Source organism: Parasteatoda tepidariorum, chromosome 2, assembly GCF_982258835.1.
Source record: "Parasteatoda tepidariorum strain Cologne lab strain chromosome 2, Ptep-v5.0, whole genome shotgun sequence".
Lineage (NCBI taxonomy): Eukaryota > Metazoa > Arthropoda > Arachnida > Araneae > Theridiidae > Parasteatoda > Parasteatoda tepidariorum.
In genome coordinates, this window is record NC_141756.1 from 60,931,678 (window position 1) to 60,944,598 (window position 12,921).

At 30.2% G+C, this 12,921-nt stretch overlaps 1 protein-coding gene across 1 annotated transcript in view; it reads left to right on the forward strand.

Moving 5' to 3' along the window:
• The window catches only part of LOC139425003 (ATP-dependent translocase ABCB1), a 103,930-nt gene that overhangs the window by 34,775 nt on the left and 56,234 nt on the right, over nt 1-12,921 (forward strand). The window contains exon 22 of the mRNA XM_087157414.1: nt 1,353-1,487. Within this exon, the coding sequence (XP_087013540.1) occupies nt 1,353-1,487 (135 nt within the window). The remainder of the gene's footprint in view (nt 1-1,352; nt 1,488-12,921) is intronic.

A 12,921-nucleotide genomic window follows, 5' to 3' on the forward strand; every position in this document is an offset into this window, starting at 1 on the left:
TTATATTTAGAAAACTGACTAAAATAGATAGGAAGCTTTCCCTAAATAAATGAATTGTACATGCCTTTAATTAAACTACTTATTCAATCTTAAACGTTCGTTAAACATGAATTAAAAAATAATATATACAAAACAAGCTAAAAAAGTTGTAGATAAAAAGTTGCTGAACGAAATTATCAAACAATAATGCATTTCGCTAGTCTGAGTTCACGAATTAAATTCAAAAGAATCTCAAAATAAATCTGGGGACAGGAGTTAGAAATGCTGTGAGACCTGTGTAAGTGTGGGGCATCAATTTGATGGTCTATTTCGATAAGTGCTCACCTTATAAAAGGGAGATTTGGTTATTTTTGCCAGTTTGGTAATCTTTCCATACGATCAACTTAAACAAATGATAAACAGAAGTTATGATCATAATCAGAAGTTTCCCTTGTGAGCAGACAGCAGAATACTTTGGTATGTACATTTGCTCAAAAATAAATAAATGAGAAGAATAAAAAAACTGACCACCCTGAGAAACTTTTGATCTAATGGATCTTAACGTTCTATGATCCGAGGGGGTGACCTCAAATATGCTAATTAATTACTGCAGACGATATTTTAAGTTGCAAAATAGGACAGAAATACGCACTTTCTCTAAATAAACATACATGTTTTTTTTTGTGACAAATTTTGGTTTCTACCCCAAGCATATTGGGGGTAGCTGCAATTTGGGAAATACGGTTCCCAAATAGTTCGATCAGGAGAGTGATCCAAAGTTTGAACGCCTTTATGTTAATTTTACTTTAGCATATTTCGTTACATCTCGAGAACGTTTTAAGCGAATTTAAAAAATTTTGTATACAATAATAAAATTCGTTAATCCAAAGATAACTGCACGCAAAAAATAACTTTTAGTGAACATTATTTAACCTTATTTAACAAAAGTAAAAAAAAAATTAAATGGTGAGTTATGTAACTTTGTACATCATTTTAAAGAATTTTACAATAAAAAATTTGAACAAAATTGGCCGAATAGCTAATGAGAAATTAAATTTTTTAACAAAGGTCGTATGCTTAGAGTCGAATATTTATTAGTCATTCTTTCTTGCTCACTCTACATCGAATTAAAGCGCACTAGTTTCATCTTTCGGAAAAATTATCATTTTTTGCTCCCAAATCTTCACTTATCATTTTAATGGCCAAATAGCCTAACAAAAGTCCATTCATTTCTTGCGAATTTTAAAATTAATGTTTTTCGGTTCTTTTAATTTTTTTTAATTATTTTTTTAATTTATAGCTTTGTTTCAATGCATTTTTTATTTTACCTTTGAATCTTTCTTTGGCCTTACTATTTTATCTAATAAAAACAGGGTTCTTCAAGGAGTTTTAATTGCGATGATGTATGTTGGACAAGCTATTGCAATCGCCCCAGACTACAATAAAGCTAAACTGGCCGCTGTTAGAATTTTTAATCTTCTTGATATAGTTCCCAGTATAGATCCCCTGTCTCAACAAGGAAAAAAATTGGTAAGTTACTAATTAAGATAATTAAAGTTTTTATTGAAATCATTCGTTATGTTTTAGCAGTAATCAATTGTTTTAAACAATTGTTAAAGTCAATATGATAAGCAAAAATAGGTTTTCACATCTATGGCAGATCTTCAAAAATTCATCTTTACAGTTAACAAAACTAACTTTATATGTTTCTATAAAATATAGATAGTTTTTGTTTTGGGTGTAAAAATTTCTTTTTTTAAAACTTTAATAATTTTATCTTTTATTTCTAACATATATAGTTCAAAAACATAAATTTATTTTATACTTTAAAACAGGCCTACAGAACTTCTAGCTTAAGTTTTTCATTAGCATTTAACGGGACTACATATTTAAAAAGAACTATAATTTTCGTACATCACATAAGAGAAGAAAAACTAAAGAAGTTGCCATCCAGTGTTTCAGTAATAAAATAATAAAAAATTAATTATGAGTAACGCTGTTTTTTGGCAAATATTGGCCACCGCTACATCAACCATGAATTCATCTGCATATCATATGGCCTTTACTTTAATAAAAATTCAAACAGTTACACTACTTAGGCCATTTGATTATTGATATTAAAAAAAGTAATAACACTTTAATTAATCAGAAGTAATTATAAAATATTTCTTTCTAAGACTTGCTTTAATAACTTCTTTGAAAACATTATTTATGATCATTATTGGGACATTATATGACATGTTACAATTGAAATTAACAAATTAAGTTGAAGTAGCGTTTTTAAAGTAAAATGCAGGGCGTTTGAAAAGAAGGAAGAAAAACTTTTTCCACAGAAAAAGTGCCATGTTTTTTTAGATCAAGTGTATTTATACACTTGATTATAAAAAACATGGTAAAATTAAAAATTAAGTTGCATACACGTTTTAACGTATATGCAACTTAATCTTTTAATTGTTTTAAGTATAATATAATTTAGATACATTTTATAAATCGAAAAATAATTTTTTTGATCTTCCATATCTTTTAACCGTGCCTAATCCGTGCCTATTAGACTAATTTTCTAATTGATCAATTTTTTCTATAACTTCTTGTTGCAAGGCAATTATCAATTTCGATGAATAATTGCGTGTCTGAGAATTAATGATAGCACTTGTTTTCCTAGAAAGACAGATCTGTCTTATTCAGATGTTTCTTGTGTTTTACTGTTGTTTTCTGCGTTTTTATAATTTATCAAACAAAAGTACATTTTCTTTAAGTTTTAATATATTGTTAATAAAATGTTTCATAATGAAAGTGTTTATTTTCTCTCATTTCTCCATTTCGAGAAAATTACGATTCTGATAAAAATATTATTAATATTTGAAAACGAATATATATCGTTGGTAAGTTAGTAAAACACTAAAATATTTTTCTGGTCCTTCGAGTAAACCGGTTTAATCGGGATCAGGATTGAGTAAATCGTATCAGTTGTTTAATTTTTTCTTTCTACCTTTTTGAAAAAAAAAAATCGATTTAATATACATAGCTTTCTTAAGAATAAATAAACTAAACTATTTGGGATTTTTTTTTTGATTGCCAGTTAAACGTCTCATATAAATTGACTCATCTTTCTTATTTGACGTGGTCACTTTTGGCAGCTTTCCCACCTGTGATATTGTATAAAGGGTCAGTGAAAATTAAACTGAACGATTTTTTCAATGATTTAAATTTCAATAGAATAATTGACTAAAATATTCCAGACATATATATAGCATAAGATGAAAATTAATATAATTCAAACTTTGGAGAAATCTAATTTTGTTTAGTTTATAGTCTTTTATTTACTTCTTCATGTTAAACTCATAAATTCTATTTTTTTCTTTTTTAGAATGAAGTCAATGGCTATATTGATTTCCAAAAAGTACACTTCAATTATCCAAGCCGACCTGATATAAAAATCTTGAGAGGTCTTAATTTAGCAATAGAGCCAGGTAAGACTGTGGCTCTAGTTGGAAGTAGTGGATGTGGCAAAAGTACTTGTGTGCAATTGATCGAACGTTTTTACGATCCTTTGCATGGGAATTTAGTAAGTAGGTTTTGATTTCCTAAAATCTTTTTGTCCTTGAGTTTCGTTAAGTTTTGAAAATGAAATTTTAAAATACGATTGACAAAGTGTTTAAGTAGCAGTTATGTTTTTACAAAGCTTATAAGAATGTTTGAGTAACATTTAAGGTTTCGGCTTATGCAAACTCTTAACGTACTGGAACACAAAACCGTTTAAATTTTAAACGTTTGCTTTCTCTTTTGTATAGAATTTTTTGTGATTACACTATTAGAAATTTCTCTGTAAAAAAAAAGTTAAATAGGAATTTATTTAATTGTTATTTTACTATATTTGACCAAGACAGTCAAATAACCATAAAAATATAACATTAAATTGTTAATTATGACGAAAAATAGTTTATTGATTGTTTTTACCTAATACAGTTTAACATCAACAAGAATTCTATCTGTGCTAACTAGGACCACCTAATGAAACCAATTTATTCCGGGTAGCTGAATACACTCTGTAGCTGAGGGAGCTAATCGGTCATTCTCATCATTGTCTAAACAGGGGTTCGAATCCCAGAGTTAGTACCATAATATTTCTTCTATTCCTTAAATACACGAAGAGCTTTCAGGACCTTACACTCTTCAGTCGGTGACCCTAGATAATATGAAATTATCACTGGCATATAAATGCGCAGCAACAATAGAACTTTAATGTAAATTTAAGTTTTAATTTTATGGTTTAGACTATGCTGATAATAAATGGTTACAAAACCGTACAGTTTTGTATTCATGTTTTTTTTTACCGCACCTGTTGTAAACGGTTTCGAAGCCATAACGGAAAAAAATGTTTCTAACAATAAACTTTAAAGTTAATCAGATCGAGAAATTCCTGCCGAATTTTTTACCGTAATCTGAGAAGGAAAATTTTAACGGTGTAAAAGCTTGGAATATGTGATGAAATGAAAAGAAGTAGCTATAGTATAATGCACGTAACTTTTCAACATAAAGTGTATATAAATGTGATAAGTGCAATGCTTTGTCATGTTTTGATGTTATAACAAGAGCAACTCCGTAAATTCTTAGTGCTAAATCTTTGCATGTCCTGTAGTAAGCTTTAATAAAGCGTTCGCAAACGTTTAAGTAAAAAGAACGTTTTCACAAATCGTGACTGAACGTTTAAGTGTAACTTAACGTTCCTTGAAAATATAAACTGCTTAAGATACTTGTATGATTTAACAAAGCATACATGTTTGTTACCCTGGAATTTTTCTGGTAAAATATTTGGTACTATTTTGTGGTGAAATAAGGTGAAAATTGAAAATTGTGTTACATAATACCTACTCTTGAGATTAATATACTTATAACATTATTGATTATGTTATGCTCATTTATAAATTTTAAATAGTAAATTATACAGTGATACCTCGAGATACGAGTTTAATTCGTTCCGTAACCTCGCTCGTAACTCAAAGCAATTTTCCCCATTGAAATTAATTGAAATGCAATTAATCCGTTCCAGCCCCAAAAATGCTACCACCAATTGTTTTTGTTACGTATTTATAAATGACAAATACTGCATAAAAGCATAATAAAAGAGAATGTAAAGGAAAAAAAACTGGTTTTATAAAGTGTACATACATATTTGTATTTTGGTCACTTAAATGCAACTTACAACTTAAATGCTACGGCATGCTTAATTTTAGTCACTGCTTTTCTCTTTACTGGTCTTCGCTTTCTTAGTCGGATTCAAAAAAAACTGTCCAAGGAGGTTTGTTTCTTCCTCCTTTTTAGAATGCTGAAGAAATGAGTTAGGCGAGTGTCATTAAATAGCTCCGATGCACGACTAGTTGCAACTTTTTCGGGGTGTTTCTTTTCCACGAACTGTGAAATTCTCTCCCACACTCCCAAGAAATCTTTTATCTCACTTGTAGAGACAACCTCATCCACCTCTGGCTCTTCCTCGAAAACAATTTCTTGCAGAATCCCCGAATGCTGCTGCAACTGTAACTCTTGTAATTCCTCGGTCGTCAGTTCCTGAGAGTGCTCCTCGACGAGCTCGTTCACGTCTCTCTCACCCATCACCAGATCCATGGATTTTCCCAGAGACACAATCTCCTCCTCCACTGGCACTTCAGGTTCAAATCCTTCGAAACTACAGACTCAGGCCACAGCCCAATTTTCGGCTGCAGACTAACTAAGGCCACAGCTTTTTCCATGCAGAGGTCAAGGTTCTCGTTGTAACACTCAGCCAGGTCTGATCAATAATTCTGAGGCATATCACGATGTTAAAGTGGTCCTTTCAGTACTCTCGAAGGGTGAGGTTTGTGTTTTCTGTCAACTCAAAGCAGCCCCGAAACAGGTGATTAGTGTACAGTTTTTTAAAATTAGAAATCACCTGCTGGTCCATGGACTGCAGGATAGGAGTGGTGTTAGGTGGTATTAGAGAACCTTTATAAACTTGAACTCCTCGAGGATGTCATGTTCAAGGCTCGGTGGGTGAGCAGGAGCATTGTCGAGGACGAGAAGGGCATGGCCGTTCCTCGTATCTCAAATGTCGCTCGTATCTCAAAACAAAACTTCGCTCGCTCGACAGATCGTATCTCAAATAACTCGTATGTCAGTACTCGTATACACTCGTATCTCGAGGTACCACTGTATCTAAAATTAGGTTGAAATTGTTATTTGATGAAGTGACTGTTAAGCTGCTATTTTATTATAAGGTATTTAAAACTTCTTAACTGTAATATGGTATTACATTTTTCTAGTTTGCAATCTGGTATTTAAAAATGTTTATCGTAATATGAAATTACTTGAATAAACTATGATATTTATGCATATGCAATTTGGTAGATTTCTAGAATTATTATCTCACCTGATTTTCCATAAAGTTATAAAAAATAATATTACTCTAAAAAAAATATGGTCAAACAGACCAGATAGTCTGGTATTTATGGTAAAACAGACCATTACTATACAGTGCGATAATTTGATCAGCAATTTTTCTCTGTGCATAAAAAATTTGGAATCAGTATTAACTAAATTCTAACTGAGCTAAATTTTGCTTGCGTCCCATCAAAGGTAGAGTGACTAAATGAGTTAAATTTTTCGCAACACTATAAACAGAGAATAATATTTATTTGCATTTTAATTCAGACACTTGACGAAGAAAACGTTTTAGACTTGCAAGTGGCTAACCTCCGATCTCACATCGGCCTTGTATCACAAGAACCTGTCTTATTCAGTTACAGTCTAGCTGAAAACATTGCATACGGGGACAATTCTAGAACAGTTGAAATGCAAGAAATCATAGAAGCAGCACGTCAAGCCAATATACATACCTTCATTTCTTCATTACCTCAGGTAAAAAAAAAATTTTCTTCATTTTTAAATCACTAATGTCTTATAAAGCAATAGGTTTCGAAAATAAATTCGAAAAATTTTTAAAAATATTTTAACAATTAAAGACCCATTCATAGATTGTGTTTAGCGGTTCAAATAAAATATTTTAAAAATGCTTTCATAACAGCAATATCTGAAACAGTGAAAAACAGGATTTTTAATCTTGCATACAAACAATTTAACGCAAATGAGGTATACATACAACAGAATAATTAAAGCAAAAATTGTAGTAATTGTTGAAAAAAACACCATGTCAGTGGGCAAATTTGTTAAAAAGTTATAGCAGAAAGTTTTTTTATCACCAACAATGAATTTTTTCCCTCCATATAGCGCTGAAACTGCGCATTGCAAGAATATGATCGTTTTATCATTATGTTTCTTCATAATATGTTTCTCCATAAATTATTTTTTTCTATAAATATGTTGTAAATTTATTCATAAATATGTTTCATAAAATATACTTATTATTATAACTTGATTATTATATTTTTTTAACTAAATATTCTAACAAAATGTATCAATAAGAGTGAATTTAAAAACTCATATAATACGATTTCATACTCAAATTAATTAACTTATTAAGTGAAATTAACAACTTAAAATGCTAATTGAATATTAAAATGTACATAAAAAATATTTTTAAAGGGATACGACACACCAGTTGGTGACAAAGGCACGCAATTAAGTGGCGGCCAGAAGCAGAGAGTAGCTATTGCTCGAGCCCTGTTAAGAAATCCCAAAATATTACTTCTTGATGAAGCAACCTCTGCCCTCGATGCAGAAAGTGAAAAGGTAAGTTAAAACTCCCATTAAACCATAATGACGTGTTTAGCATGTTTGTATATAGCAATTTCGCTTTTTTTTCATCATGTTGTTTTTCATTTGGTTTTTCTCATGGGGATGCTGGTTTTGGTGTTCTATCCACTGTTGCAAAACGTTCCACAGATTTTCCGTGAGGCAAAGGTCAAAGGATTTGGCTGACCATTCTATGTGTAATAGTAAATAGCTGCTCCAGTCGCCACTTTTTTTCCTAGATAAACTTTGCTGTTGTCACCTTAAAATATATGAATATCAATAATATACTCTTCAAGAGGATTTTGATTGAACGGTACACAGCTAGAAATTTCTCGTTGAAAGTGTAATAAAAGTGTTTCTCGTAACAATTTATTTAGTAGTTATTTCACCATATTCAAACAAAGTAGTCAAATAACCGTAAACCCATAGTATTAAAATTTTTAACTGTGAGAAAAACTGTTCATGAACTGCTTTACAAATATATGGTTAAACAACCTGAATTTTATCGGACAAACTGGCCACAGCACTTAGTTTCTTACAGCTGGATACATATTATTGCCATAGGTGTTAATCTACCAATCTCATGACCTACAGAAAGTTCAAGTCCCAGCGTTGACAACACAATATTTCTTCTTGATAAATCCAACCACAACCTAACTCCAATGCCCATTACCTCTTAATAAGCCTAGCTCCAATGTCCTGCTAAACTTCATTTTTGCGGTTTTGAAAAAAATGCCTGATTTTAAATGGTTAAAAAACCGTATAGTTAAAACCGTATAGTTTTATATTCATGATTTTTTTAACCATTGTAGTTGTAAGCAATTTCAAAACCATAAAGGTGAAAAATGTTTATTACGGTTAATTGAAGGGACAGATTGTTGCCGGTTATTTTAACATAATTTTAGGATGAAAATTCAACAGTGAACGACCTGTTCAACATCCAAAATGGTTAATAACATACTCGTGTTGTTAGTGGTCCTCATAGTGAGCCAACCTTATCCATAATCAAACGTTCACCCACAAAACACAGCAGATTCACTATCGGCTTCATGTGTATGTCTCTAGGGCTGACGTAGTTTTTGTGTGGTGAGATTAATTTTAAGAAATTCGAAACAAAAGATTTAATTGTTGCAAATTTAAAAATTTCTTAACTTGTTTAAAACTGTTTTTTCGAAGAAAAGCTTATAACAAAGATTAAAAAATTGTATTTCAATAAAAATAGAAAAATGTTCGAAATATATGTGCTGAAAAATGTGCTGAATTTCAAATATATACCAAGTATTCTCACGCAAGACTTAAGTTATTCTCTGGACTGGAGTTTAATATGCTCTTATGGGATTCCATTAAAAACTGAATAATGATGGAATTCTATTTGTTATTATTAATATTTAATATTATTTTATTAACATCTGATATTAGTTGTTATGTTATTATATTAATATCTAATATTATGATATTAATATCTAATATTATGATATTAATATCTGGTATAATCTGATATATTTATATTGATATCTAATAAATATCTAGTTTTTTCCACTTGATTATGAGAAAAAAAATTAACTATGAGAACTTGGTTATGAAAAAGAGTTTTTGCCAAATTACATTGACATACCTATTCCTTTTTCTTAAAATTATGATCGTTGTATAAAAAACTACTGATGTTGCAGACCAACTTTTAATTTATTCATAATTTATTAATTTATTTCTAAAACTTTTGTTCTTTTAAAATTAATCCAAAAACAAAATTAAGAAAAATGAGTGGTAAACAGAAAAGCAACGTTGCCAAGTTGCTTAAAAACTAAAAAACATCCTTCATACAAGAAATAAAGAAAAACAAAACCTTAACAAGTGTCTCAAAGTTTCAGTCTGTATAAACAACATTAAATCATGCAAAGTCAACATATATACTAACTGAAAGTGGCATATACAAAACTGATTCAATTATAAATGTTTTAATTATTATTTTCAACGGAATATTTTTATATAGGTTGTCCAAGAAGCGTTAGATAAAGCAAGTGATGGAAGAACTTGCCTCATCATAGCTCACAGACTTTCAACAATTCAAAATGCTGACACCATAGTTGTAATTCATAAAGGTAACATTGTTGAGAAAGGCACCCACCAAGAACTTTTAAATTTAAAAGGACATTATTACAATCTTCACAATACACAGAGTGGTGCCCAGTAAGCGAATGTTAGTCATTTAATTTTCAACATCCTACCTCTTACGTTAGCAATTTTGTATTGTTAATAGTTCCTTTTCGTTTTTAAAACACTTATGAAACATTTAAACAATAATTTCATGCTAGTATAGTATTGAAAATTAACCTGTTATTTGCTATTCCTGTTTTTATAGATAATAATTACATGAAGTTTTCCACAAAAATATGCTTTTTGGCAGGATAGCAAAGTTGATTAGTATAAAAGGCATCAGATGATATATGTTTTACAATTAATATCCATAAGTAAAATTTGTTGCTTGTATTTCATAAATATCTATTCTACACTGCGAAAAATTCTGGAACAAATGACGGGGTAAAGTACCAGAACTAAGGATGCATCATCCGTAAAATAAATTTTATTATTAATATTTACTACTTTAGAGTAATATTTACTTAATTAGAGTGTTTCAGTGATTTTAAGGTAATTATTACTATAAAAATTATGGTATATAAGATTTTTTTTTTCAGTAACATGTTCCGCTAAAAACAGATGAGTGCTGGTTTTACCTCGCGTAATTTGATCTAGAATTTTTACAGCGTATAATGATTTTTTTTCTATATGATTGCAGCATTTATATAGTGTGCAAAGATGTAGTTTTAATGTAAATAATATGTATTTATGTTTTTTAATTAATTTAAAAATATTCCCTGTTCGGAATTAAAAGTATAAGGTGCTTTAAAGAGAAAAAGAAATCACGTTACAAATATTTATAATTCATACCCATAGTTTGAAAAATATGGAATTTGCCAAAATTTTAATATCCTTTCATTATTTTTTTCTCTGCATTTATATAGTTGGGGAAGCAGCTATGAACATTATTAAAGTAAATAAAATATGTGATACATTTAATTTCTTTTAAAATAAAAACCCTTCTTTAATCTCAGGTAGAAATTACATAGTGTTTTTAAGTTGAAAAGAGTAGTTGAGGAAAAAAAACGCATAGAAATATTACTATGTTACATGCATCTCATAACATAACTCATTCATTATTTAAAAAAAGTACAAATTTTTTAAATATTTAATGGATGTCCAATTTATATTAACTTTTTCACTGAGAATTGCATTTATGTGACAGCAGCGGTGATGGTTTAAGATTCAATAAAATATGTTTCCTATTTAATTGACTTAAAAAAAAACAAATAGAACTTTTATCGCGTTTTTGGATCGAAAAGAATAACATTAAAAATGTACCATGCACCATGTGTGTCTTATAACTGATATTCACAAAATGGAAAAAGTACAAATTTTTCACATTTTTATTTTGATACTAAATTTACTTTCACTAATACTAATTTTATACAGTGTATTTCTGCATTGCATGCAGTCTTTTCTGTATTGTATGCAGCATGCTTCTTAACGACCCCTCTCAGTATATTATAATTTAAATCGTGTCTAAAATGGGCTTAATAAATATACACACTGCCAGCCGCAAACTAATATTTAAGCAAAGAAAAAAAATGCTAGCAAAAACTAACGAATCATTAGAGTTGAAGACGGAAATAAAGCCGCATAAAACTTGCTTGTCTACCGCTGAAAACGAAAAAGAGCTGATAAGTAATTATCGGAGTATAATTTGCAAATACAGATCTCACTTAGTAATCGAGCTCTTTTTGGTGTTTTTAACCCTGCATTCTTCTCCACTAATTCGTTAGCATTTTTGTTTTTCTTGCTGATTTATTAATTAGCGATTCTTAACGTGCATACTTTTCGGAATGCATTTCTGACGAGAATTCCAAAAGTACATAACAGAGGCGAGGATTACAGAACATCTGGTAAATGCTACTGAAAAAGCAACGAAGCAGTTATTACATTAAAACAAGTATTTTATTGCGATGTAATAATTCCATTCATGTGTAATCAGTTTATAATTTATCTCATCGGACAATGGATGTATTTATTTGACATGTATGTATTAAAAATTGCAATTGTCTGCTTATTATCCTCGGTGACATATAATCTGCAGGATTAAATTTTAGCCCTGGTGGAAGAATTCCAGCAGATAAATCGTATCGCCGTATAACTCGCTGGCTATACGGCAATATAATGTGGTTATGATTAACAATGAATTTCAAAGCCCCTCTCACCTACAAAAGCAACGTTATGTATGAGCAAATATACGTCCTGAATGAGCCAATGAGCTTCGGCAGGGAAACGGGTGAGCAGACACGTGATCATGTTTATGGGGCATTCACTGGCGAGTTGGGCAAATATATTTCTCGTTCGCATTTTCAAATTCGTAAGCGTGAATTTTTCACATCCAGTATGAATGGCCTTTTACACTTTTACGACTGACGAAAATCGTTGAATTCACGATGTTTGACGTCGAGAAGATAATTTCGACTGATTATTCGCCATAACGTCACGCTTTTTGATAAGGTATCCGCGGATTATACACAGGAAATTACGCTGATGTGTATAAACCAACATTTCTTTTTTCCTTCAACTTTCGAATTTTCTCTACATGTGTTTCATACATGGAATTGATACACATACATTTACAAGTATAAAATTTGCAAATGGCGTGTAAAAAACATTCATTCCCTACTAATTTCTTTTTGATATCGAATTGTATGTATGGTCTCAAGACGCTATCTATTTTTTTGGAATCTACTATCTAGTTTTTAGTCTTAAATACACCTTTTGCTGCAATACTTAAATGCTACTTTTTGCTATGGGATGCTTTTTGCTACGGGATGCTTTTTGTTACTTTTTGATAAACGGAGAAAGTGAGAGAGAGAGAAAGAAAGACAGAAAGAGAGAGAAGAAAGAGAAAATATATTTATCTCCCAGTCAAAGGTTGAAAAGTACAAAAATTGCGCATATTTTACTAACATGTCTCCTTTAATGTCTTCTTTAAACATTCGCCATGTATATTGATTGCAATACGTTCTATATGTATAATGCATATTTTTATATGTCTTGCGCAAAATATATTTATAAAGAAATTATAAGTACTTAAGGATTACGAAACAATTTAAAGTTTATTTCTGT